The sequence below is a fragment of the Akebia trifoliata genome, chromosome 16 (genome assembly GCF_017979445.1).
Source record: "Akebia trifoliata isolate Shusen 1 chromosome 16, ASM1797944v1, whole genome shotgun sequence".
NCBI lineage: Eukaryota > Viridiplantae > Streptophyta > Magnoliopsida > Ranunculales > Lardizabalaceae > Akebia > Akebia trifoliata.
Genome location: NC_141390.1, coordinates 32,371,777 through 32,398,572, shown reverse-complemented (window position 1 = coordinate 32,398,572; position 26,796 = coordinate 32,371,777). Strand labels below are relative to the sequence as shown.

Genomic DNA, 26,796 nt, shown 5'->3' with positions numbered 1-26,796 from the left:
ATAACAACCGTCTTCTTCCTTATGATAGAAGTATCTAGGGTTGTCAATGGGTCGGTTCTGGTTCAGTTCTCATGAAAATTAGAATCAGAACCACTACATTTTTTCGATTTCAATTCTTGTCAATTCCGATTCCGATTTTAAAATAAGTGGAACCGTCAAAAATCACGAGTATCCGTTGGTTCTGGTTCTCAAGAATCGAATGGGAAAAAATCATTTCAAAATTATTATAAAAAATCTTTAATTCTAAAAATTTACAAATTATTTGCAAAGTACCAACTTAATAATAATTTGTTCCACTAAATAGATGATTTAATGACTTTTATTTTCAAAAATTAAAATTCATCTCTTTAACAAGTAATAAATTTAAGAAGAAGTGACTCATTTTAAGTTTCAATATTTAGTTTATATGAAATCTGAAGAACTTTATATGTTATATGTTAATTTTAAAACAGAGAAAAACTTTCAATCATGTATAATGTAAAAAATAAATGTCAAAATAAATCGATTCCAGGTACCCATCTAATAGAACTTAATGATTTTGGTTCCTGTCGGTTCGATTCCATATTAGTCCCAACTCTAATCAGTTCCAATAAAAAGGGAACTTGAACCGGGATTTTCTGTTTCGATTCTAGATAAATGAGTACCCCTTGACATCCCTAGAAGTATTTTCTGCAAAACAAGAGAAATAATTCTCTAGAAATTAAATTTTGTTAATAGTCAAAGTAATGATAAAGAAACATAATTTACATTGATTTAAATTGACTTTCAAACATATAATTTGACACGACATTGGTAATATAATCATATTTATCCAAAATATTAAAATTTCTAAAAGTAGTAAAACATCTAATTCGATTAAAACTTCCATGTCAACCTTAGAGTAATTAATAACAACCTTTTAAAGAAAATTTGGGCAGATTAAAAATTAATTTCAAATACTCTAAAATAGAATTTACCAAAAATAGGAAGTTTGATCCAAAAAGCATATTTTCAGCTTCAAAGAGGCCCTTTTTTTTCACGATCATAAACTTGCCCAAGCTAAGGGATTTTGTTCGTTTTTCGTGGCATAATGCTCCCATTAGCTTTCCATTGGTATTATTATATATAGGAATTTTTAATTTTATTACTGATTGCAAAGTTATGTGATTTAAATTTGAGGTGTGCATTTAATCTCTCAACTCATTTTCTTAATTTTGGTTCCACCACTCTACATGTTTATGCATGAATGCATGTGTGTGCTGGTGAGAGATTGATGTAAAAAAATTTTGGTCCAAAAATTGAAAAAAAAAAAAAAAAAAAAAAACCAACAACAACAACAACAACGTGACATTGAACTCAACGCATGATATTGTTTTCTTTAAAACGTCATTCGCTCTCTACTCAAGTAAAAAACTCAAGCTTGCGAATGGGTTTCTAGCAAAACTCTTTTAGAATACAATGACCCCAATCTCTTGATCACAATTTGTCTTGTAGATGAAGAATTATCTTAATAACTCAAATGAATTAAATATTAAGAAATAGAAGTGAAAAAAGGAATTAGAGACTTTTATATTATGGAGAAACATTAGAACTGTGAATTTCAATATATGCCTAAAAATCTGTTTTTATAGATATAATGTGATTGTTCAAAAGAGTCATAATGATTGTTTACCTTAACAGCCACGATTGGATGGCCCAATTCTCTCTAGATCTAATTGAACGAATAATGGATGAAGAGACACCATTTTATTGGTTTTGGAAAGTTGCAGCTATCCATGAATTAAGAAAATATCTTTTGGAGCATGGCCACACGTGGTTGAGCCCCGGTTAAATCCAATTGACCTGTGGTTCAACAAGTATTTCGTGGTCATACCCCTTGACGAGCATTCATAGTGGCAATCAAGCCCATTTGAATCATCGATTATAGTCCTACACCCTTTCAATCATCCAACGGATGAGGTCAAATCTTGATGTTTGATTTAATAAATAGGAAAGTTTTTCGAGAAGTGAAAATTATGCTTCGAAGTGCCCAAGTGCACCCGCACCTACACGCGCACACGATGGTGACGTTGCTTAGCAATAAACCATCAAATAAATTACTAAATTTGATGTTTGAGAGATGCTGCATCACCTCCAGGAAAGTCATTTTTTTTCAATATGGAACTATTTTTTAAGAGAGAATTTCTTAACTTACTCATTTTCTTTAGAACGTAAAATACAAAATTACCTTCTTACCCAACAAAAAGAAACCATTTAACCCCAAAACAATAGTAATAAATAATATTTTATTTTTAATTGAATCTAATGAATATTTTGTCACGCTCCTGATTTAGGATTTGGAATTTTCGAAATCTCGAGGGTGGAACGAAAAGAAAAAAAAAATTAAAATCAAGATCTTCAAAGTTTAAATACGATACGAATTTCTTCCAAATAATTTCAACAAAGTTTCTCTTAAAAATTAAACTTATGAAAAACTTTCACTTGTATAAACATACTTGTATAATCTACATCCATATATCAAATTGCATTCTAATCACCATATCATATATATATATATATATCATTTCTAGAAAAATATAACTATAAGTACAACTCAAAAGTATTACATATATTAACTATACATCTCACATAGATTAATAGTTATCCACGTCATAAACACTAACTCTCATTCTTTGAGCATATACATACAAGAAAACATAATACACATCATATAATATATATAAGGACATCCAGAAGTACACAAAGCTAGTTCCATTAAACTCAAGTCTCAACTCACATATAACAAAAATAATGCTCATCATATTGATCCTACGATTCATTTATATAATGTCCCCCATTAGACATAGGCATCTCGATAGTTTGGACATCTATAATATTTTGTTGGTAGGATAAGTAACATAGAAGTTATTTAATAGTAAGTTCATATTTTAAATTAATAGTCCTAATATGAATGGATAAATAAGATAATCTATTATAAATAATGTAGATTTTTAAATAAGTAAAAAAATTAAATAACACTTGAAACATGACTAATCTTTAATAAAATATTAACGAAATATTCTTATAATAAAACAGAAAAACATAACATGTCATAAGAATATCAGTCATGATAGTGTATTTGATAAAAATAATGAGGTATACGATTGTTACTAATCTGTTTATCGATACTTTAGTACTTAACCAGTATGGAACTCACTATTAGTTCATGATTTTATAGTTGACCTGATAATTTATCATAATTGATTGATCGTATTTTTCGACTCAGGTTGATCATTGATCCTTAACGGAGATTAATTGTTTGACTACTATAGAATGTAAATGATCATTTAACAAGCCAACTTTATCGCACCTCTGTGGTTTACATGTGTTATCAATCAATCTAATCATCAATAAATCATCTTTATAGTATAATTTATTATTTTTCAATAAAGATAATATAATAATTTTTCGAATAATAAATACAATGGTATTCTCATGTGATATATCATACTACCGGAAAGAATATCAAACCCATATTATTCTAAATTAATTGGTTAATTCCGGAACGAGCTACCGATTAATCGTATAGGCATTCATTATCATTTTAATGGATAACAAAATTAATAATATATATATATATATGTTAAATTCATTTAAAATAAATTTGCAAGTATGATGATCTTCCCAAATATTTTAGAATTATAGACATAGTATATCGAAAGCAATAAATTATAAAGTAGTAAACATGCAAGTACATCATCCCACAATTACCATTTTAATTATATCTCATGATCTATTACATAGTACTTAAAAGCACTTTAAACTTGAAAATTTCTTAACACAAACACATACAACAGAGAATTTTACTCTAATTCCAACCAATCGAGAATTTCATTTTCGATTCCAACTAATAAAAAATCTCATTTTCGATTCTAACCAATCAAGACTTTTATTCTCGATTCCATTTTAACATAAATATTTCATCATTTTTTTTATACATTATTACCCAATGAAAATACACTTTTAAAACAAAACATTTTAATAGTTTTTTAAATGAATATTTTACGAAAATTACTATGAAAATCAATTTTTTCAAATTGATTTTCTAATTACAATCACCCAAATTCATTTATTTTTATTTCGCAATGGGATACCACATGAGAATACAATGGTTATGTTCATTACATTATACCAATTTGAATTGTGTATCTCGGATTTTTGAAATTTCTCACAAATTTTTCTCTATTAATCAAAATACCTTTAATCCCCAAGTTCTCTTAATAAAATTAATATTATTGTAATTTATCTGATTAAATTTGGATTTAAGCATGCTGCCAGCCTAAACTATATTTTTTTTTTATATTTTTGAATTCAATGATAATGTCCATTTAACCAAAAGAATTTCTTATAAAAATTTGAATTTTATTTATTTTGACTAAATATTTTAATTCTTCTATCATAATCATGACAAAATTTCTACCAAATTTTTATTTTAGATCGATAATATCACGATTTATTTTTAATAATTTTTTTTAAAAATTTAATAGAAAAATATGTCAATAAAATTGACTTAATTTCTCAATATATGTAATAGATTTTCATGGCATTACATATTTATTTAATTTAATATGATAAATAAATATTAACAAAAAAGAGAGAAGTTGAATCAATGGGTACACACATTTTTATTTCCCCTCATGTCAAGGATTGAGCTGATTGCATGTCTCCCATGGTTGCCCTCATGTTCTCTCTTTTTAGAGGCGACTTGGATTAATTTAAATTTTAAAAGGTTGAAAACATCTCTCATCACTTCCAACCTGCTAGATCCTTCACTTCCTAAGTTTCAGACCCCATCTTGTCATGTTCCCTCCATAACTAATAAACAACTCAATCAAATCTCATTATCATTACTCCCCCTCCCCCACCTATTGTCACCATGTTCATTTACTTATAACTAAACTTACTGAATCAACTTTATTAATGATTAAGTCAGGGACATCACCTAATGCACATTTGGATGATATATTATTCAATAATAAATCAACTTTAATCGACCAATAAATTTGTTAAAACATTCTAATATTCAATTGCACTATAATGGTAAATTTGAATTTTATTGGAGGGAGGCTAATCTTTGAGAGATAATGTACTTGAAGTTGTAACTATTGTCATGGTTGATTTTAATAGAAGGGTGGGATCCTTTATCCCCCAACTCATCGATTCAAAAAGAAAGAAAAAAAAAATCTAATCAAACATTTTAACATACGTTTTTTTGTCCTACATGGGTTAGAAGTTTTGGAATGGGCTGATTTTTGGTGAGGATGATCTCTATGATTAGAAGATCATCTTCCCCAAAAATCAGCCCATTCCGAAATGTTTAGCCCCATGTTTACAAGTTGAAAAATCGTGACGTCCATTTTTTTAAATCATTTTTGATGGGGTTAGAAGTTTTGGAATGAACTGATTTTTGGTGAGGATGATCTCCTACCATAAAGATCATCCTCACCAAAAATCAGCCCATTCTGAAACTTCTAACCCATGTAGGACAAAACGCGTTTGTTAAAATGTGTGGTAAAACTTGGGTGGACCCTCTATATATATATATATATATATGGGGTAGCGATCAAGGGCAAACTTTTTAGCAAACTTTTTGGCAAAACATTTTTCAAAACATAGGTTAGAGGTTTTGGAATGGGCTGATTTTTGGTGAGGATGATCTCTACAGTGAGGAGATCATCCTCACCAAAAATCAGCCCATTCCAAAACTTCTAACCCCATCAAAAACAGTTACAAAAAAACGGACGGTCCACGATTTTTTAGCTTGTAAATATGGGTTAGAAGTTTTGGAATGGGCTGATTTTTGGTGAGGATGATCTCCTCACCGTAGAGATCATCCTCACCAAAAATCAGCCCATTCCAAAACCTCTAACTCATGTTTTGAAAATGTTTTGCCAAAAAGTTGGCCATTGAACGCCCCCCTATATATATATATATATATATATATATATATATATATATATATATATATATATATATATATATATATATATATATATATATATATATAGGGTAGCGATCCATGGCCAACAGTTTGGCAAACATTTGGCAAACACATTTTTCAAAACATGGGTTAGAGGTCTTGGAATGGGCTGATTTTTGGTGAGGATGATCTCTACGGTGAGGAGATCATCCTCACCAAAAATCAGCTCATTCCAAAACTTCTAACCTCATCAAAAATGGTTTACAAAAAATGGACGGTTCACGATTTTTCAACTTGTAAAATGGGGCTAGAAGTTTTGGAATGAGCTGATTTTTGGTGAGGATGATCTCCTCACCGTAGAGATCATCCTCACCAAAAATCAGCCCATTCCAAGACCTCTAACCCATGTTTTGAAAAAGTGTTTGCCAAAATGTTTGCCAAACTGTTGGCCACGGATAGGGACCCATATATATATATACAAAGAGATCATGTGGGGTGATGCACGTGACACCTAACATGGGTCCGCGACAAAATACTACTAAGGTCTATAGGTGCTTTAGTTTTGTCTGAAGAGACTCTTATCATCTTTACATATACAGTACAGATAGATTGTAATTATCATGATTATATCTTATATTATTCTAATACTAAGAGACACGAGTTGCGGGTGTCCTTTCACTCTTTGTAGTCCACGTGGCCATAAAACTTTAGCTCCTCGATGGCTTGGCTCAGCTCATTAGTTAGCATTGGACCAACTCTGCTCGAGTCCTGAAGAGGATTTATAATTAAATAGATGTCTGGTTTAATTTGTGAGATTCTTTTTAAGGTAGGTTGAAGAATATGTATAAAAGAAAGGGTCATTTTCAAATTTGCATGTGAAAGAGAAGGAAAAAAAAGAAGCAAGCATTGAAGAATAGAGAGGATAGATTGTCTAGCCAACAAAGGCAGGAAAAGATGGAGACTTTAAAGTTTGCCTTGCACGATCTCCACATAATTCTTAGTTGACAAACATTGCTTCAATACCTTTTGGGTCCAATGTTTTGAAAATCGGTCTAACCATTGAATTCCAAAGTCGTTCAACAGTTGGCCAGTTCAAACTGGGTCCAATTCAGCAAAATTATGATCATTACCTCTCAAGTCTAAGCAAAAAAATTGTAAATGAAGACTACAATGGTATCGAGATCATGTAAGCAACTTAAATTCATCGATCCAAATGTTGTTGAGGAGGGGGACCAAGATTCGTTGTTTTTCATCTATAAATCTTGTTGATAGAAGTATTTAATCAAACATTTAATCCATTATAGAAACAAATTTTGCAATCCTTACATTGGGATACATGAAATAATATTTTAAAAAAATTTTTGATTGTGATAATTACTTAATTGATTTGAGTGCAATCCTCTGATATGCTTCTTTTTTTTATTTTTACCTTGATTCTTGTTACTTGGTATAAGGATTTTATATATTTGATTTCAATTTTGGTGATTTTGAAGGCCCACCCTTTTTAATTTTTTTTATTTTGTTTTGCTAATTGAGTGTCCGAATCAGCTTGCGCGCACCACAACTAATCTCAAGGAGGATTACCATAGCAATCCACCGTCATGGTCCCCCAGTTAAATCATGAGAAAAATCCAAGAGGAAAATTGAACTTATGACATGCGCCTAACCCACACTTCACGTGCTTGCTCTTACCACTTAGGCAACCCACACACCCTTCTTAGTTATGGAATTATTATCAGACTATTTAATCTTTAATTAGTCAATCAACCTATTTTAGTGGATTCATTGGGCAATTCATGGGTCAAACATATTATTTAATTTTGGTCATGTGCACCTAGATGGATTACTCATCAGATAAATTGGAATGCCATGAATTTAAATATTTTTATGCTTAGAGAACTTTCGTGATTTGCGAGGGAGGGATGTGGGGACCTTTCTACAATTATGTTCTTCTCATGGAATTAATTCTACAATAAGTCTAAATCCTGTGGGAACCTTTTTTTCGCAATTCCACGAATTTAAAGGCTATACGATCTGTTTGCAATTTTTATTCTTAGAGGAATTGGTAAGGTAGACTATAGTGCTAGAAGTAGAGAGACACTGTTACGTATGTCAATGGGACAAGTTAATTGGTTCACACCCACACCCACACCCACACCCACACTTACTTATATACTTTAACGTAACAATGTCTTATTCTTAGGCCCTCATGAAGCTAGTATGCAATTTATACAGTACGTAGTACGAGTACGTACTACTGGAGGTGGAGGCCATCAAGGCTGTGGTATCCACTAATATATATTATTGGGACTGCTTCTGGGTGCACTTGCTCAATTATATATTATTCAAATCTCTTTTATAGATCTGTGCTGTGCTCTGTTCCAACATTACTGGGTCATAATACTCTTTGTGCACAAAGACTTTGTTTGGGCTTAAAGTTATTCATGCCCACATTACCCTTGCAACTTGCTTAATTAATTTATTACACCAATATTTCTCTTAATTTATTTTATTAATCCTGCTAAAAGTAACTTATTAAGTTTGTTTTATTATATAGATTAATTTGTATAAATACAAGTGGTACTAGTGAAAGGGAGTGAAAACTGGACACCCAGTAATTAATGAAATTGGTCGTTATCAAGGAGACATTATCTAGCAAGAATTATAGATAAAAACAAGTAACCCCAGTAAGAGTCTAAAGTTACCATAGAGATTTCAATAGGATGACCAATTAAGAGTCTTTGGCCTTGCTAGTCACCACTTACCAGGCTGGTTTTTCACATTCTTCGTTTCCATCAAAAGATCGTGACTTAAGGAGATAGAAATGTGTGATTAGCAAAACAAAACAAAAAAAAGTGATTATGGCCACATTTCTGTTGAAAATATCAAAATCAAATTCCAAGGTAATTTCAACGGCTCCACTGCTATTGTTTGTGGAACCTACTAGTGTTTGTTAGAGAATAAGATGCATTGCATTAAAATCCATGAAATACACTATATCATGGTTAGTGTATCTCATCACAAATGGAGGTTGTGACGAATGATGATATATTTTTAATATATCAATTAGGATATTCTAAAATATATATATTAGACTACTTTCCATATATCTTAGTTGATGTAATATTTATAAATACCTTATTAGGGTTTATGTAATATTAATCCAAAAATTCCTAATAATTTTAGTTTTAGTTTTTTCTCAGTGTTCATCAAGAAGGAGCATTGTTCATCATTTTTCAAAGGGTATTTTTGTAATTTCATTGACATTATGTAAAACCCTAGTTATATTTTTGTAGGATGTATATTTTCCCTTTTTGACGAAAAGATGTTGGAAAATAATGTATGAAAGCAATAAAAGAAGATTGACTGTTCTTCGAGGCACATTAATTATGTTTTCTTTAAGTGTTATTTGCCCTCTTCTAGAATTAAATCAAGAATGCAAAAAAAAAAAAAAAATGTTTCTAACAAACATGTTCTTAAAATACAACCAAACCTAGTCTCTCTGCTATCTCCCTTTATTTTTGCACTAACAGAAAAAAAAATCTAAACACTAAGATACTATGCCCAAAATGATGAGAGAGAGCGATTTTAAAATTGAAAGAAATCTATGATTTTTCAATGTCTATAAAAGGATTTTAAAATATGAATTTAAAGAGTAGTTGTGTCTCTTTGAATAGACACCATGATTGTTAAGGGTTCTTATTAAATAATCATACAATTTTGGAATAGACATCAATAATTGCAGAAACCTTGTTGACCTTCCGTCTACTCTATTTGACTCATGGTCATACTTATTGACAAGTCATTGCGTAGTCAAACCATGTTGACCTGCAGTCTTGACCACGATCAAACACTTTGAACCACCAATCATCTTGATCATCTATCCAACGGTCAATATCGAATCTTGATGGTACACTTAATAAATAGAAAAAAGCTTCCTAATGCTCCTCGCGATGATGCATACGTGTGAAGTGCAACATGTGACTCTAAAACGCCTAATGCACCATAAACGCTCAATCGTTTTTTGCATGCAGCACGAACTCGAACACGACAACAAATATTATAAATGATGAGTCTTTTATAAGTTTGAGGTGAGTCTTACTCATATTCCACGTGGAACTAAAAAAATGTAAGTGTAAAGTTAAGTCTCCACAATATTAAATTTTTCAAAGAAATTTGAATTCCCTCTTAACATTTGAAATTTATAAAAGTACAAAAATAGTTTAATGGTACAATTTCTTTTAAACAAACCTTTTTTGAATTTCAAACTTTTAGAAACATTAAAATAAATCATAAATAAATAAATTACTTTTAGGTAAATAAATCAAAATTAGATATAAATAATCTGTTACTACATATTTTTTCTTCATAGTGTAATTCATGGATGTACCTCAATCTTGAGGGAATCACGTAAATATGTGTGTTTCTATGTGTGATTGCATTTTGTTTTTTTGTTTTTTTTTCCTTCTCATTTTGCATTGCTTTTAATTTTTTTAACATTTACTACATAAGTGACTTTTCTATTATAGACTAATGCTAAATGATTTAAATACCCTCTTCTTCAATCTTAAGTCATAGAACCCTTGACTTTTTTTTTCTGAACATTGTTTTTAAGCTCTTTATGTTGAAGTATGACTCAAAAATCAATTAGGCCCGATTTAAGTGTGTGTGTTTTTAGGTTGGTCAAAGGTAATTTGAGTTAGGCTTGTAACTTATATAAATGGCCCATTGATGTGATGTTTCTGAAATAGGTTTTTTTTTATTTTTATAAAAAAGTCTAATTAACTTCAAGACTAGGTCTTTTCTAGAAAAGAGAGTAAAAAAGGAAAGAAAAAAAATCCAAGAGAGGGAAGTTTGAGAGGTTTGAGAAAATTGAAATCTAGAAGAAGGTAAAACTAAGTGATAAAGGGAGTCCTTGTATCGATTTGTCATGTTTTCTTCATAGTAAAATCGAGCTCCAACGCTCATACCTCCATAGATATAGTCTTTTGTTGAACCACGTAAAATCTCATATTGTAGGTATTGTGTTCTTACTCTTTCTTTGTGTAATTATTTATCTTCTTTGCATTTGCTACTATTAGTTGGATTATCCTTTATTACTATTATCAAACAAGGTCTTGGAAAGTATGACATACAAGTTATTTGGTGAAATATCTAATAAGTGTTTTGTCAAATTAGTAAGTTAGCATACAAGTTATTCCATTATTTTTCTATTTTTCTAAAAATTCCTATTCGATTTTTTTTTCCAAAATGATATTCAAGTTCTTCAATCTCCATTTAAAATTTATATTTAATCCATTTAACATATTTTTAGTCCATTGTTTTAAACCTAACTTAAACCCCAAAAAAAAAAAAAATTGTATTTTTTCTCGTCCTCTTGGTTGACAAATTCTTATCTTTGCCTAATGTTTAGTTGAACAGAGGATATTCAGGTCATTTTCTATTAGTCTATGGAAAGGTGGCATGGAAACTACCTTGGCTGATGTGGCTTCTTATGATTCCTGTTCCCCTCAAACTGCTGAGATGAGAAATGCATATCGATCATCTACAAATTAATACAGTTTTTTAGTGATTAACTTGGAAGATACATCGAGGGAATATATTCACATCTCTGCAAGCGTCATTTGAGGTTATAAAGGGTTAAAGACATGGGTTTTAAAGTTTAAAGCCAACAAACTTGAGCAAGCCATCGCAACTTATAAGCCGGTTTAATCAGGCTACGTGTACATGTCGGCCATAGTGACGACATTTTAAACCAACGAAACTTCAAAGATCTACTTCTTTCCCTTGAGAGTTGAGCCCCCTCTTTGCTTTGAATTGATCTCTCTCTCTCTCTTATTTAAGCTTGGGGTGACGGCTCTTGTATCTAACAATGGGGAGAACAACCGATTCTCCTTCTTCATCAATTGACAGTAGCAGCCACCCAGCTTCTTTCTCATCTGCATCTTTTACTCCTCAATCAAAGAAAGACTTGAGCACAGATCTTAGGCTTGGACTCAGCATTTCAACCTCTCAAGATGATAACTCCTCAAATTCAAGGTAAATATATATATATATACAAGATATAAAAGAACTAAACCAACCTATTTCCTTTATTTTCTTTAATTTCTTTCTCCCTTTTCATGCAACACTTACATCAATACCCATTTGATCATATATTTTCAAAAAAAATTCTCCACTTTGATGGAGCTTTAATTAGAATTGATACCCATTAATTTGATTTGTGTCTTTTTCTTCTTTTTATTTTCTTTCTTTCTTCTCTGCGTTATATATGGCATTGATTTATACCCATACATGTATTTGAGTTTGCCTCACATATATAAATATCATTCAAGCTAGGATCCCTTTTGATTCACATAGTCCATGTCATTACTTACGCAATTTTTCTTTGCTTGGTGGCATTAGGGAGCAGTCACCTGATTGGCCTCCGATCAAATCGCTCCTGAGGAATACCCTAGCAGAGAAAGGAAATACCCAACATCAACCTATCTTCTTCGTCAAGGTTTACTTGGAAGGAATTCCAATTGGCAGGAAACTGGATCTGTTTGCTCACCATAGTTATGATAGTCTAATAAGAACATTGGGTTATATGTTCAGGACCACAATCGTGTGTAAGTGTAATTTGACTTAGACTTGAATTCATGATCCTTCTAGAATTTAGTATTATTGTGAATTTAATAGGTTTATCACACTATGAATCAAAGCCATTTATAATTATTATTTAGATAATTTGAACTACTCCTCATGGGTTAAAAACTGATGTCAAGAATTTCTTTTCCTTCCTTTGTTTCAAAATTTTGATGCAGTCCCAGATATAAATAAAGTACATTCTGATCAAGATCATGTGTTAACTTATGAAGACAAGGATGGGGACTGGATGATGGTGGGGGATGTTCCTTGGGAGTAAGCTTAATTAACCTTAACCCTAGCTTATTTTCCATTTACTTAATTTGATTTTCCTTCTCCATTTTTTAGTTCACTTAAACTAAATTTGCACATGTTGCTTTGTAGTATGTTCTTGACCACTGTGAAGAGACTAAAGATCACAAGGGCAAACAAATGCTAGTGTTTATCCATTTTTTTGCTTTGTTGGGTAAAATTCGAGAGAAACTGAGAAACCCAAGAAAAAAATAGTATGGATTTGTTGAATTACAGATGTACAGGCCTGCTCAGAAATGTTAGAAATATAGTTTTTCTTATTTATTTATTCTTTTCTTATACTGTTTTCAATATTTATAGGAACCTGTTAGAAATCTATAGCAGTCAATCAATTAGTGTTTAAACTATAATTCTCGTGAAGGTTTTGCATCGAATGACTTTCATTTTTTCAATTTGGATTTCCTTTCTTTTCAGTTTTAATTTGCTCAGATATTTGAAGTGGACTATGGAGACCCCCAAAGACACTACATTCTTATTGGTCCACGTGTATTGAAGGCATCCAAAATTTACAAAATTGCCCACAATACTGACATTGGGATGCCTTCATTACACTTGAACCAGTAGGAATGTAAGGTCTCTAGGGTGCTGTTTGTTAAACTGAACAAATAAGTGCTGAATGCTTATAATTGCTGAAACTGTATAAGCGCTGAATTTAAGTGCTGAAATTGTTGTTTGTTTACCGATCTGAATTGTGCTGAACTGATTTAAATTAAGCACTGTAATCACGTAAATCTGTTTGTTACTTAATGCTGAAAACTAGTAAATTGACTATATTACCATTTTCAACAATTGTATGTTTAAGGAGAAATTATTAATAAAATTCAAAAATAAAAATTATTTATTAAAAAAATATTAAATTTAATGAAATTCCTTTTGGGAATCTAGCCAAACAAATTCTCTCTCCTCCACATCATTTAAAAAGTAAATTTTAAATTTTTTTAATTCAAATTAAAGACAGAGAATATTAAATATAAATATTTCGTTAAATATAAATATTCCAAAAAAATAAAAAGGAAAGAGGAAATTTCTCTCTCCTCTTTTATTTTTTTGAAATATTTAATATTATTTAAATGCGTGAAGGAGAGAGAAAATTTCGACCCTTTTAAGGGTCAAAATTTTCTCTCTTTAATTTGAATTAATATTATTTTTTAATTTAAATTAATATTATTTAATTTGCATTAATATTATTTTTTAATTTGAATTAAAATTATTTTTTAATTTAAATTAATATTATTTAATTTGAATTAATATTATTATTTTTATTTGAATTAAAATTATTTTTTAATTTGAATTAAAATTATTTTTTAATTTAAATTAATATTATTTAATTTGAATTAATATTTTTTTTTATTTGAATTAATATTATTATTTAATTTGAATTAATATTATTTAAATACATAGATGAGAGAGAAAATAGGAGAGATAATATTGGTGTGGGTTGCCTTATTAATTTGTGGGGTGCTTATAGCATTATTCATAGGACATAAAAGGTAATATCATTTCAAGTATAAGGGTATACTTGTCCGTGTTGAAAAAGACCGGTGCTTACTGCTTCAGCAAAATAATTAAGTGATTCAACTTCACTTAATGCTTATCACTTATTTTTCAGCAATAAGTGCTGAACATGTGGAGTAAACAAACGTACTGATTGCTGAAGCTAAATTGCATTCAGCATTAAGTGCTGAAATCAACGGTAAACAAACACCCCCTAGGGTTTTCCAAAATAGCACTTCATGATGTCCTCCTAGCCCAAAGGTTAAAAACAACAGTGTTGTCTTAATCCCCAAGCATTAGTGAATGTAATTGTTGTTCAATAAGCAAGCAAGGGGTTATTGCTTTACGGAGATGAAGGTGGGTTCAACGGGATTTGAACATAGGTCATGGGATCAACTCTCCTCAAGCCCTTACCAACTAATTAACTAATTGGCACCTTATAACGAATGAGACCTAATTAGATGAGGGGCTTCATACATACGTACACAGGACGCCAATTTGACGTGTACACAAACACATGCATGGATGTTATTATCACCTTGATTTATCAAGTTTTCAGATAATCTCTTTATAATAAAATCTGCCCACAGAATGATCCTAGCTAGTAGTTATATTTACTTTATTTGGTTTGTTGAAAAGAAAAGAAAAGGAATGAGGGAAGTGATGATAAGAATTAAATCTCCATAGATAAGTAGAATCGTGATCAAATTGATTATGAGGCTACGCCTGGCATATATATTGACTGGGTAATCAAGATTCCTATATGTTCATTGGTTTATGGATATATGAAGAAATCCATACCAACACAATTTTAATCGACCCAAATTCTCCAATTTTTCTTAGGCATTACCTAACAGGGCCAAAGAGTTGAAACTTGAAAAACTCGTGTACAGTCCAGCATATGTCTTGCAGAAAAGTGATGAAGATTCTATTTAGGTTGCTTGCATAATCTTTGCAAAGCTGGTAGTTAGGTCATTCAATTGGAACAAGTTTGAAAAAGAGTAGTCATCTCAAAGTTACCATTGTGTTTATACTTATATTAGTGGTGATAAACTGATAATATGGCGGGTTCAAAATTTTATCGGTTGCCACATATCACCTCGAAATACATGAAATACCGTGGTGGATCCAAAGTTCCAAACTAGGTTAGCCACAACAAATCAGAAGCATTTTGAGCCTTATGCAGTTACCTTTGTAATCCAAAATAGCCTTCATGATTCATATATCCACAAAGGAAGACGAGGTAATAATGACCTAAAAAAATGCTTGTACAGTATCAACTGACTGACTACCCTTGAAGTAGAAGTAAAACTGAAGGGACCTAAAGATTAGAAAAGGAAGAGATAACTCAGTCTAGTCCATAAATAGGACAAGACGTCAAACCAAGATTTGAAACCATGCGTGGATATCTCTCAATATTAATTAAGAAGGTGTGAAAAATTAAAATAGCAAAGATAACACAATTACACAAAACACAAGGATTTACGCAGTTCAGCGGTGTGCCCATGTCCACAGAACAGAACAAAACAAGAATAATTACTATTTTCTCATTAGTTTTACAACCCTAAAGATCTCTATTTATATAACCAAGAGTTACCAAAATCAGTAAAACTCTCCAAAATAGAAACTCACAAAAATATAAAATCCCTTAAGAAAATATAACACGATTATCCTTTTTGTACCCCTTAAAAAATTTGGGTGCACCTTTGTGTAGCACAACAGACTAGAAGACATTTACACAACAGAAGGGATTGAGAACTCGCGAGAAAAGAGAATCAAGAATTACATGGAGCTACTATTCACCTCCAACCATTCAACAACAAAATTAAGGATGTTAAATCTTGATCATGGAATGCACAGATCTCAAATTAATTCAAAAAAATTTAGGGGAAAGTATAAAACAAGGTATGCATAAATAGCCTGTTAATTTTTAAATTAATTAGAAGATAGGGGATATAGTAGAACTTTTTTATCAAAACAACGTACTTGTTGTATTTGAATTTATATAAATCTTTATTTATTTTTTAACATCAAAGAAATGCTTATAGCAAGGTATAAAAGTAAACTTTCTGGTAAAAATATCCATCATCAAGCAATGGATGTCCTCTATCTTCTAAATATTTTAACAACAGATATGGCATAGAAAATGGATCCAAGTTGGGGCATTTGTCACTCTCTTTGCCTGCACTGCAACGTGAATCAAAGAATCCAAACGGTATCCCACATTCAATTCTCCAATATATATCCATTCATAGATCCAAACAAACCAACTTTCTAACATCTCCTTCTTGCATCTAAAAAAGAAAAAGAAAGAAAGAAAGGGAGATATCTATCCAACTCTAGGAGGGTTTTCGTTACTCTCAAGGCACCTCATTTCTCAGCTTGATTCATTTGAGAGCCAAAGTATCTCATCTGGATTCAAAATCACAAATTTCCCACAATTATAAGGCGTATACATTTGCATCCCAACCGCTTATAATTTATTTGTGTGTTATTGTGTCACTTCAGATTCATAAATTAAGGTGGTAATCAAAGATATATAAGACACAAATATCAAAACTCTAAGCAATAGAATCCAAATTAAATGGCAAATACTAATTGAACCTTTCCGCAAGTTCTTAAGAGAAATATGAGGAATCATATCAACTTTGTAACATTAAAAACATAAAACAAATTAAATTAACCCTCCCGAAGAATCACAACTCAGCTCAACTAGACCGAATAGAGCTTCCTAAAATATGAGGTACCATGGGGTACGATAACACGAAAAATAGGTTAGCTCAGTTTTCGAGCACTTGTCAAATTAAGCCACACGTAAGATCATGATTCAACCTGAATTCTACCATGCATATACACTATATATATGTTCAAAAGATTGACTTACAATTGAAGAAGAAATGATAAAGTTGTAGAGGTAAAATCTCGGATGCTGTCAATTCCTCGAGATTTACCCCTTAACAATCTATCTTCATTGTTCTTAATGCACACAAACAATAAAAAATCACACAAAAAAATAATCAAGGAAAAGGAAAAAGGGGAGAGAAGACAAATGCAAGATTTGTTCATAAGATTCTTCCCAAAATCAGACTACATACTTGGACTCCAAAGAGTCATTCCATCATTCTTGAAGCTAATACAAGATCTGCAAAAACTAGTCTCCTCTTCCTAAGAGCCCATTTCTTTTACATAGTAGCTCTCCTTATATAGATACAAAAGATAAATTAAATCTTAATAGAATGGGTCAATTTCTCTTCCAATCAAGGGATTCTCAACTAATCATTTAAATCTATAATTATCCAAAAATAGAGATTCTCTAGGAGACTCTCTATTTGTAAATAAGATTACATTTTTAATAAAATAAAATCTAATTCAAATTATATCAATCAACTCTCAAGATACCTATTAAATCTATAATGTGACTAATGTTCACCTTATTTACGCCACGTGTCTAATATCAATTTTACCTTCTACAAAAGTTATGAAAAAAAATGATGCTAAGAATGAGGATAGGAAATAAAGTTGAAGAAAGTGATAAAAAAGAGTTTGAAAATTATTCTTAAAGAAGATAATGACATAAATAACAAAATTACATTTTAAGGACTCTTTTAATTCTTAGAAAAGAGGGATAAACTTCTCACTTCAAATAGATGGGACGAAATATATTCAATTATTATTTAGAGAAAGCTAAAGAACACTAAAATCCAAAATTTTGGAAAAAATGATCACGAAAGAATATAGTGGTCCCACATGTTCCAGCGTAATTGATGACAACTCACAATATTCCAAGGAATCTCATAAGTATAAATTACATTTTATGCAATTTTTGAGTTCGGCATGATGCCATGATTGAACCCTGACTCTAACCATGTCCTAAAGAGACGGGCTCGACCAACCCTATTCTCTAATTGAGCCCTAGTTGGCTAAGCTCTAGTCCGTCCCTAAGAAGTCTGATTCAAATAAAATGACAAGAAATACATACTCCAATATTAAAAAAAATAAAAAATCGTATCTTTCAAATAAATTTTTTATATAAAGATTTTTAAAATTAAATCTCAAATTAAGAATATATTAAAATGCTATTGTAGGATGGGAAATAATCGTCGGCCAACAAAAAAAACCCACACATTTTGTCCTATATAGATTAGAAGTTTTAGAATGGACTGATTTTTTGTGAGGATGATTTCTAGATCATCCTCACCAAAAATCAGCATATTCTAAAACTTCTAACCCCATCCAAAGTAGTTTACAAAAAAAAATTAATAAAAAAAATCACTTGTAAATTAGGATTAGAGCATAAAGACTATCCTCACCAAAAATCAATTCATTCCGAACTTCTAATTCATAATAAATCTCTTTTATTTTTAATTAAGTTTTAATTAAAAAACAGGTATCTAACTATACATTAAATATGTATCTGTAAAGGGAGCAGATCAAGGGACATATGTAAAAACAATGTAACATTAATAAAATTTCAAAATATGAGTTAAAAGTTTCAAATTGAACTAATTTTTTGTGAGGATGATCTCTATGATGGGAAGATCATCTGGAAAAAAAAATCTGTCCAATCTGAAACTTCTAACCCCATTAAAAATGATTTAGAATGTGGACCGTCAATTTTTTTTCAATAATTTGTAAATTACTTTTGATGAATTTAAAAGCTTCAGATTGAACTGATTTTTTGTGAGGATGATCTTCTCATCATAGTGATCATCCTCGCAAAAAATCCGCTCAATCCAAAACCTGCAACCCATATTTTGAAAAACCATTGTTTTTACATGTCCCTTGAACCGCCCCCATTTGTAAAATATAATAGTGGGTCCGATTCGACAATATTAAGCCCCAGACCAATCTGCACTTGACAGGCTGATTTATTTATTAGGTAATCCTCCCTTTCCGTTTCGGGCCTCAATATCAGGATCCTTACCATTAATTTTAGAATAGGCAGGGACAAGCCCGACTAGGTAGTGGTCGAGTGTCCAAAACTTAAGTGTCCTTACCCTTTCATAATGGACATTAGGGTCAATGTAAAATGACAAATCTGTCCCCTGCCGACGAGCTTTCAGCCACCTGCCAACCTACATGGATGGATTGGAATATTATAGGAATTAGGCTGTGTGTATTGTGAGCGTTAGCGTAAACTAAAGCAAACGATACGTGTCAGTGGCATTAGGGGGGCAAGTGCCCAATCACTTGTGCAACGACAGTGATTGAGTAACATCCCATGAACAGCTTTGATAGAGCATTTCTGATCCGAACCTTCCATCTCAACCATTAAAATAGTGGATTTTGCGAGAGTTAACGTTTGTTTTCATATATCTATCTAATTGTAAAATGTGTCTTCTCTCTCGGGTGACGAGAGAGAGAGAGAGAGAGATTGAACGGTTGGTAGAAAGAAAGGTCTGAGATTGGGAAGAGCTAGCACATGGTGATGGTGGTCCACCCAACAACAAATCATCATTCTTAAGTTGGACGGTAGCCACAAAACGTGGAGACATACGTAGCCCATAAGCTCTCTCTCTCTCTCTCTCTCTCTAAATATATAGATGATGATCAAATCCCCAACTTTTTACATCTCCATCGGACCAGCCTGTCCTGTCAAACTTTTTTTTTTTTTTACCTCATGATCGGTTCTGCATTATATATTTTACACGATATTAAAATAAAAACAATAAAAAGTTAAAAATACCATATTTGAACATGCATCTTCCGCTCTTTATTCTTGATTATTAAAATAGGATTTATGCATAATAAAAATAATTTTAAATATTATTTCAAAACTATTAAATAGATATTTATCATTTAATATATTTTGTAATTTAGAATATTAATTAAGATTATTTTTGAAGATAACATAATAAAAAGATATTTTTATCATTTCTAAAAATTAAAAATTAACTAATATAGTTGGTTATAGTGCCGAGGGATTGCAATTTTTGTTAATATATAAATGTAAATATAAATATAATTAAAATCATGATTGTCAAATCCAAAATATAAGCAAACTCATCACTAAGAGATTTGTATGCCACGACAATAAAAACAAATATAAAAAAAAAAAAATTAAAATTCTAGTCTCATCACCGTTTAAGCTTTCTATCAACATGACCGTTAGGAGTTGAAGAGTTCCAATCTTCTTTTAAGGATTTCCTCTAGAAATCCCTGTCATCCCATCCCATAGGTCATGTTGATGGAGAGGCTCTACCCTTTTAAGTTCCAATGAATCATAATAAAATGACTATCTTGACATTGGGGTGGGTATGTTTATATGTCTTGGGATGTACAACTGCACATTCCCATAAATCTGTGCACTTGTATCAGAGGGTCGATTGAGTATGCCACGTGGAAAAGTCAGATTATCACAACTGAATTGAATTGGGATAAGACAGCTAAGCAAACTGATATCAGTTCACGACGTGGTTGTTCGTCTATAAAAGTGCGACTCCTACCGTTTCAGTTTCAATCCTCTCTTTCTCTCTTTTTCTCCCCCCTTTCTTATAACTTAGAAGAAGTGGTTTTAGTAACGGAAAGAAGTCTCTTAATAGAAGTTAACATTTTCTTTTTTTTAGGTAAAAAATCAAAGAAAAAAAATGGCGGATGATGGAGCAGCGACTTGCATAGACATTATCTTAGCGATCATCCTCCCACCTCTCGGTGTATTTTTCAAGTACGGATGCCAGGTTTGTCTCTCTCTCTCTCTCTCTTTTGTTCTTGATTTTCTCTCATAAATCTCTGTTCTAGATCTGTGTTTTCTCTTGCTTCTTTTTTTTTTTTTTTTTTTTTTTTTAATTTTCAGAATTGTACAGAATTCTTTAAGGCTCTGTTTGATTGATGCTGTATTTCATAGAATTTACTTATAATTTTGCGTGGAATTTACTTTTATTTGAAGAAATAGTAGGACAGGACTTGATGAAGAATTATTGATGGTGGGGGTGGTGGTAAAAATTGCAGGTAGAATTCTGGATCTGCCTTGTGCTGACGCTTTTTGGATACATCCCTGGAATCATCTACGCCGTCTACGCCATCACTAAATGAAGCCATGATCAAAACAATCGTATCTCCTCCCTCCTCCTGTACGTACTATTCAGATGTGAAGGATTCGTCGTTAAAATCTTCATAGTGTGTGTGTTTGTGTGTGTAAGTCGTATCTTATGTGTGTGAGGTTCTCTGTAACGGGGATGGAATAGAATAGAAATTTATGATGTTTATTTTAGGGTTTCCAGAACAGAAATTTGTAATTTTTATATTTTCGTTAGATAAACAAAGCATTCTCTAATCTCCATTCTCTTTAAAGAATAAACATTAAAAGAGACCAAAAGTCCGAAACTACCTTGAAGAGTTGGAATTCAAGTGGACTCTTTTTAATCTCCAATCACATTTCACAATTCACGAATGAATTGCATCCAACAAACTAAATTGGGAAGCTTGAACCGAATCCTAAGATCATCTGCGGCACTTGGATTCTGTAAAATCAGTATAAAAAAGGTGATTTAAAATATTACTACAATTTAGAAATTCAATCAAAATGGGGGCATAACTTAGCTACTTAGTTGGCAAAGAATCATTCTACACTTTTAAAAACCACTAATGAGTGGTTTTCAATTAACCTTAAGAGATAATTTTCTTTAAAATAAAAAACATCTTTTGCTATAAAAAATAATATATCAGAAAGTTATTTTAACTAATGTAAAATTTAACCCAACTCCAATGCACTCTATATTCTTTCTCCATTCTTAATATTTAATATTATTTTGATTTACAAATAAATATTTACTAAAAATCTTATTAAGTAAGGGTTGTGAACTAACATCTTGACATTTAAAAACATGATCCGATGTCATAGGCTTATAAATAATGAAATTCTAAGAATTCTGAAAACATTATCTTTCAGTAGCCGCCCATTTTCAACATCTTGAATCAAGTTTAAAAATATGTATTTGTTAAATATTTTTTTATTTATTTATGTTTTTCCATAAAATTTAGAACGATATTGTGTTGGATTTGCCAATGTGGTAATCCATGTGAGCCCAACGATCTTTAGTAAGTTTTAAAATCTTACTGTGGAAAGTGTAAGCCCCTTCTTTATTTTAACAATTTACTTTTAAAGAGTCTTTTGGAGATAGTTTTTGCACCTTTCACTCTTTAATGTAAGAGTCGTGATAATATGACGCACATCCCCCTATGCCCTAATCATGGAACCATAGATCATTTTTCTCAGGATGCACAAGAAAAGGATTTATGATTCTGCTTATCGTCTACGGTTATGTGACGAGGGCATAGGGGACATGTGTCAAAGGGGGGCGTTTGAAAATCATTACGCCTAGTGTAAAGAGCGACCAGACTTAAACAAATCCGTTGGAGATACTGTAACCACATTATTAATATTAATAGGGAGTTAATAAAATAAGAAAAAAGTATTAAAAAAATGCCTATTGATCGAGAACAAAGAGATGAGTAAAGACGTGTAGAATGACGATAAGATATAATCTGGGTGTTATTCTGTTGGCTTGTGAATCAGCCCAAATCTGCACCTTTAGCTCAATCCTGAGTCCAACTTGAGTACAATAGTATCTTAATTGACATTTCACCCTACTCTTTTCTATTACCAATTTCAGAATTTAAATCCTTTGTTCATCTTTGCAAAATTTTGAAAACTGGTCACTATTACCAATAAATTCACCAACAAAACAACAGCCTAAATCAGGCGCTGAGCCAGGATCCTGCCCATGTGGGGGCAATCAAGAGTAGAAATTTTTTGTGGGGACAACTAAGAATGAAAAAAGAGGATGTTCAAACTACTGACCACATAATGCAATTCCCTTTCAAATTAATTAGGGGTTCAAAAGCCCTCTCAAAAGTTCGTTTCTTCACTTGGGCAGCATCTCATAATAAATTACGGACTCTACACTTTTATAAAGAGAGGTTTTGTGACTCCCGATTAAATTTTTTGAGTGTTTTTTCTATTTTCTTTTGCTTGCAGGCACTTCATCAATTTGTTCCCCTAATTCTAAATGTTGTATAAAAAAAGGTGAATCCAATTTCACCATTTACGCGCATAAGGAAGAACATAGCTTACAATAAGCTCTCTTTGTAATGGATTTAAGAACTGGCTTTGTTGCCAAAGGAGCTCAATATAAACCATTAGTCACAAATCATCTATAAGCCAAATTACTGTTTACCACTATCAAATTGCTCTCAAAATGATACAAATATTATTCAACTTGCAAACAAATGGAAATGCTAAAATGATTTCTGATTAGCACAATCTAAGTTAGGTCCCATGTCAACATTAAACAGCTTTGCGTATCTCTGGAAATAGCCAATCCGATCGTTCACTCTGCCGTCCTGAGGTATGCCACATTCCAGTCCACCGTTGATTATGTTAGTCACCAAACCAAAACCAGCCGTCCGATTGGCCTCCAAGTCAGCTTTTGTGGGGACGTATTGTCCAACCATCACAGCATGGCATGAGGGCTTCGGTTTCTGCTCTGTCATCCAAAACCAAAGAGCGGATTTGAAAGCGATTAACGAATTGTTTGAAACGACTTCTGGGTTTCTCAGACCATCGAACCCCAAGGCTTTACCCGCTGGCCCATAGTTGTAATTCCTGCCATTATTATTTTTTTAGCAATTTAATAAGTAGCTCAAATATTGAAATGATTTGAAAAGAAAACAAATAACAATGCACGGGACCAGTGAGAACGACTTTAGTAGTGCTAGTTAAGGGCTCTAAAAACTTTGGCCATATTTAGATTTGAAGAAACAAAACAAGAGCTTTGAACCAAGATATGTAAAATTTTACTATGTACGCTAATACATAAATTACATTTGGTTGGCCCTTCTATTAGCAAGGCAAGGCTTGTCATAAGATTTTTAGGCTCAATTAAAAGTGGCCTTTCTAATGATAATAATAATGATGATGATGATTTTGGTTGACCCTTCTTCTTTCTTCCATCAACATATCAAGTGCCCAGTCAGACTGATAAATTTGGGGGTCCAACTCAAAATCAATTGGCAAAAAGTGTAGAGGCTCAGGAGGGTACTTGTGAGCCGGACTTGACCAAAGCACGTGGGATGTGAATCCGCTCTAATAGCTAGCAAGATAAATTTGAGAGTCCCAACTCAAAACCAAATGACAATGAGTGGAAAAGCCCAAGAACTTCTAAAGAGAGAGACAAGACAATGTGTGTCCAATGTGGGACTAAACTCAACACTCTTAAATTTTGGAGCTCTATATGCACCAAAGCCTTCAATAATCCTTCTGTAAAGGCATAAAGATAATTTCAAATTGACATCGGTAGATATATGTTCCTTTTTGTGTTTGGATTGGTAAGTTGGGGTTGAAATACCCCTTTATATATATATATATATATATATATATATATATATATATATATATATATATATTAAGAAAACTTCTAATGAATATAGTTACATGTTAAATTATCCAATAAAATCCTCACTAATTCTTTAGATATGTTATTAATGTAGTAGTGCGTGGATGTGTACATTCCTTTTCGTAAACAAAAAATTTAAACCACATAATTCGTAGATATTTTAAAACGTATTTGAATACATAAATTTAGCAAATGTTATATCCATTTTCATTATTCCACTTAGAAAAATATTGCTAACGTTTGAAAAATGATTTATAAATTATCCTACCAAATCACTTGATTAACAGTTAACACAAATAATGATAATAAAAAATATATATTATCATAATTTAATAGTAATATGCAAATAGCTCCTAACATGGAAAATGTGAAGGGGCTTGACATCATACAGGATTGATATATTATATATACTTACCAAGAGAGCTGAATAGGACCTCTCCCTTTGTAAGATTTTCCAGGGTAGCATGGCCATTCCTTGTTGTTGGAGTCGCAGTAATTGCTCTGCGGACTAATTTCCTCTTTAAAACACAAACCCCAAGCATAGGGTCCATCAGGTGCAGTTGGCCATCCTCCTGCGTTAGCACAACACCTTCTCTTCATCATTTGTTTTAAAAACAAAAACAAAAGAAACTATAATACTTATTAAGAGTACTTTCTTTCCTCTAGGAGTCGTGCTGGAGTGACCTCAAAAATGAACCTCTTATCGCACATCCTGACGTAAAAGCGTGTAGGAACCATAGATGCTTTTTTATTAGTATATCGATGAAAAGCATCTATGGTTCCTACACACTTTCAGTGTGATATGAGGTACAATCTTGAAGTCACTTGAGCATTATCCTTCTTCTAATGTTATGCAAAAAAAGATAAGATATAGAAAATAAGGACCTGTGGTCTCATGAGAGATTTGAGCAAGAAAGGCTGCGATCTCACGCTTTCGTGTAGTCATACTTCCGGTGTTACCGAATCTAGGGAAGCATCTTGTTGCCTGAATAAATGAATTATATGGGTAGAAATCCTTTGCGGGGCAAGCGTTATTGTCCTTGTGTAAAAAGATCGCATTGTAGAGCTCTTCACTAATCAAAGATGAAATAGGGAAGCCTCTAGCTTCGACATTTAAGGGTACAAGGTAGAGGATAGAAGAACAAAGGAAGAAGGAGATGAAGAGAAGAGAAGAGGAAGCCATGGCAATGAGTCAGTCAACTTGGGCTGGGTTGTGTTTTTCTTGTAATATGTAGATAGATAGAAGGAAATCCCAACCCTTCTTATATAAGAGATTTGATGAATTATTCAAAAAAATTTATTGTTTAAAAGAATTTTTGAAAGTCAATGGTCAAATTTTGACTTTTCTCCTTAAATGATTTTTCACCCAAAACTAAAAAAAAGTTGTATCGAGACAAAGGCTTAAAGATTTTTGAAAAGGTCGTATTTGACTAGTTATACAAAGTCTTAGTTCTCTCTCTGTCAATTTTAAATGGACTTGGTGGAAATGTCGACACTACGCATTGTACATCCAATTAAACCATTGTCGTTTTCATGTATTTACCCATATTGTTTTAAAGTCAAAACTTGAGTTTCATCATGATTTTATAACTACTGAAAATTTTCTTTTAAGTCATTGTGAAATTTGAATGTTTTTATTTTATATTTTTATTTTTGTATGGGTAAAATGATGAAAGTGGGAGGCGTGCAACTTGAGTATAATGTTAGAGCAACTCCAATGCAAAGAGCCATATTGGTAGGCATTTATTTTGAAGAAGCATTTTGCCTATTCAAGGGATTTACACTCCAATCATACTAGTCAAAACGATTCTCCACAAATTCATTTATAATAAAACAACTCTAAACTGTCGTGTCTTTTTACTGTTAACAAATTGAGGGAGAGAATCTCACTCTCTTCTTTTATCTCTTTCTCTTTTTTTTCTTTCTAAATATTTTTTTAAAATACCTCTTTTTCTCTCTCTCTCTCTTTATTTATTTATATATATATTGACTTTGGAAAATAACAGTTGGGAGGGGATGCCTAGCCCGATA

General features: G+C 31.8%; 3 protein-coding genes across 3 annotated transcripts; 2 read left to right on the top strand and 1 right to left on the bottom strand.

Moving 5' to 3' along the window:
• Positions 1-11,649: 11,649 nt before the first annotated feature.
• Positions 11,650-13,156, top strand: LOC147383681 (auxin-responsive protein IAA4-like). Its single transcript, XM_086427064.1, has 4 exons — positions 11,650-11,977; positions 12,344-12,549; positions 12,745-12,841; positions 12,950-13,156. Exons 1-4 carry the CDS (start codon positions 11,811-11,813, stop codon positions 13,002-13,004), a joined length of 525 nt encoding a protein of 174 aa, XP_086283190.1. The 5' UTR covers positions 11,650-11,810; the 3' UTR covers positions 13,005-13,156.
• A 7,671-nt stretch (positions 13,157-20,827) lies between these two features.
• LOC147383680 (hydrophobic protein LTI6A-like) lies at positions 20,828-21,644 on the top strand. The gene is made up of 2 exons (XM_086428625.1): positions 20,828-21,048; positions 21,320-21,644. Exons 1-2 carry the CDS (start codon positions 20,959-20,961, stop codon positions 21,401-21,403), a joined length of 174 nt encoding a protein of 57 aa, XP_086284751.1. The 5' UTR covers positions 20,828-20,958; the 3' UTR covers positions 21,404-21,644.
• A 1,881-nt stretch (positions 21,645-23,525) lies between these two features.
• LOC147383679 (chitinase 10-like) lies at positions 23,526-25,996 on the bottom strand. Its single transcript, XM_086428624.1, has 3 exons — positions 25,651-25,996; positions 25,181-25,337; positions 23,526-23,975 (listed from the first exon to the last, which is right to left on the bottom strand). The coding sequence occupies exons 1-3, from the start codon at positions 25,946-25,948 to the stop codon at positions 23,609-23,611; spliced, it is 822 nt and encodes a 273-aa protein (XP_086284750.1). The 5' UTR covers positions 25,949-25,996; the 3' UTR covers positions 23,526-23,608.
• Positions 25,997-26,796: the final 800 nt, after the last annotated feature.

Excerpts from the sequence above, each read along its gene's own strand:
- LOC147383681 (XM_086427064.1), top strand. The coding sequence starts at position 11,811 with ATGGGGAGAACAACCGATTCTCCTTCTTCATCAATTGACAGTAGCAGC. Across the intron at positions 11,978-12,343 it reads GATAACTCCTCAAATTCAAG|GGAGCAGTCACCTGATTGGC; the intron begins GTAAATATATAT and ends TGGTGGCATTAG. Across the intron at positions 12,842-12,949 it reads GTGGGGGATGTTCCTTGGGA|TATGTTCTTGACCACTGTGA; the intron begins GTAAGCTTAATT and ends GTTGCTTTGTAG.
- LOC147383679 (XM_086428624.1), bottom strand. The coding sequence starts at position 25,948 with ATGGCTTCCTCTTCTCTTCTCTTCATCTCCTTCTTCCTTTGTTCTTCT. Across the intron at positions 25,338-25,650 it reads AATCTCTCATGAGACCACAG|GAGGATGGCCAACTGCACCT; the intron begins GTCCTTATTTTC and ends GTGCTAACGCAG. Across the intron at positions 23,976-25,180 it reads GGTCCTATTCAGCTCTCTTG|GAATTACAACTATGGGCCAG; the intron begins GTAAGTATATAT and ends TAATAATGGCAG.
- LOC147383680 (XM_086428625.1), top strand. The coding sequence starts at position 20,959 with ATGGCGGATGATGGAGCAGCGACTTGCATAGACATTATCTTAGCGATC. Across the intron at positions 21,049-21,319 it reads TTTTCAAGTACGGATGCCAG|GTAGAATTCTGGATCTGCCT; the intron begins GTTTGTCTCTCT and ends TAAAAATTGCAG.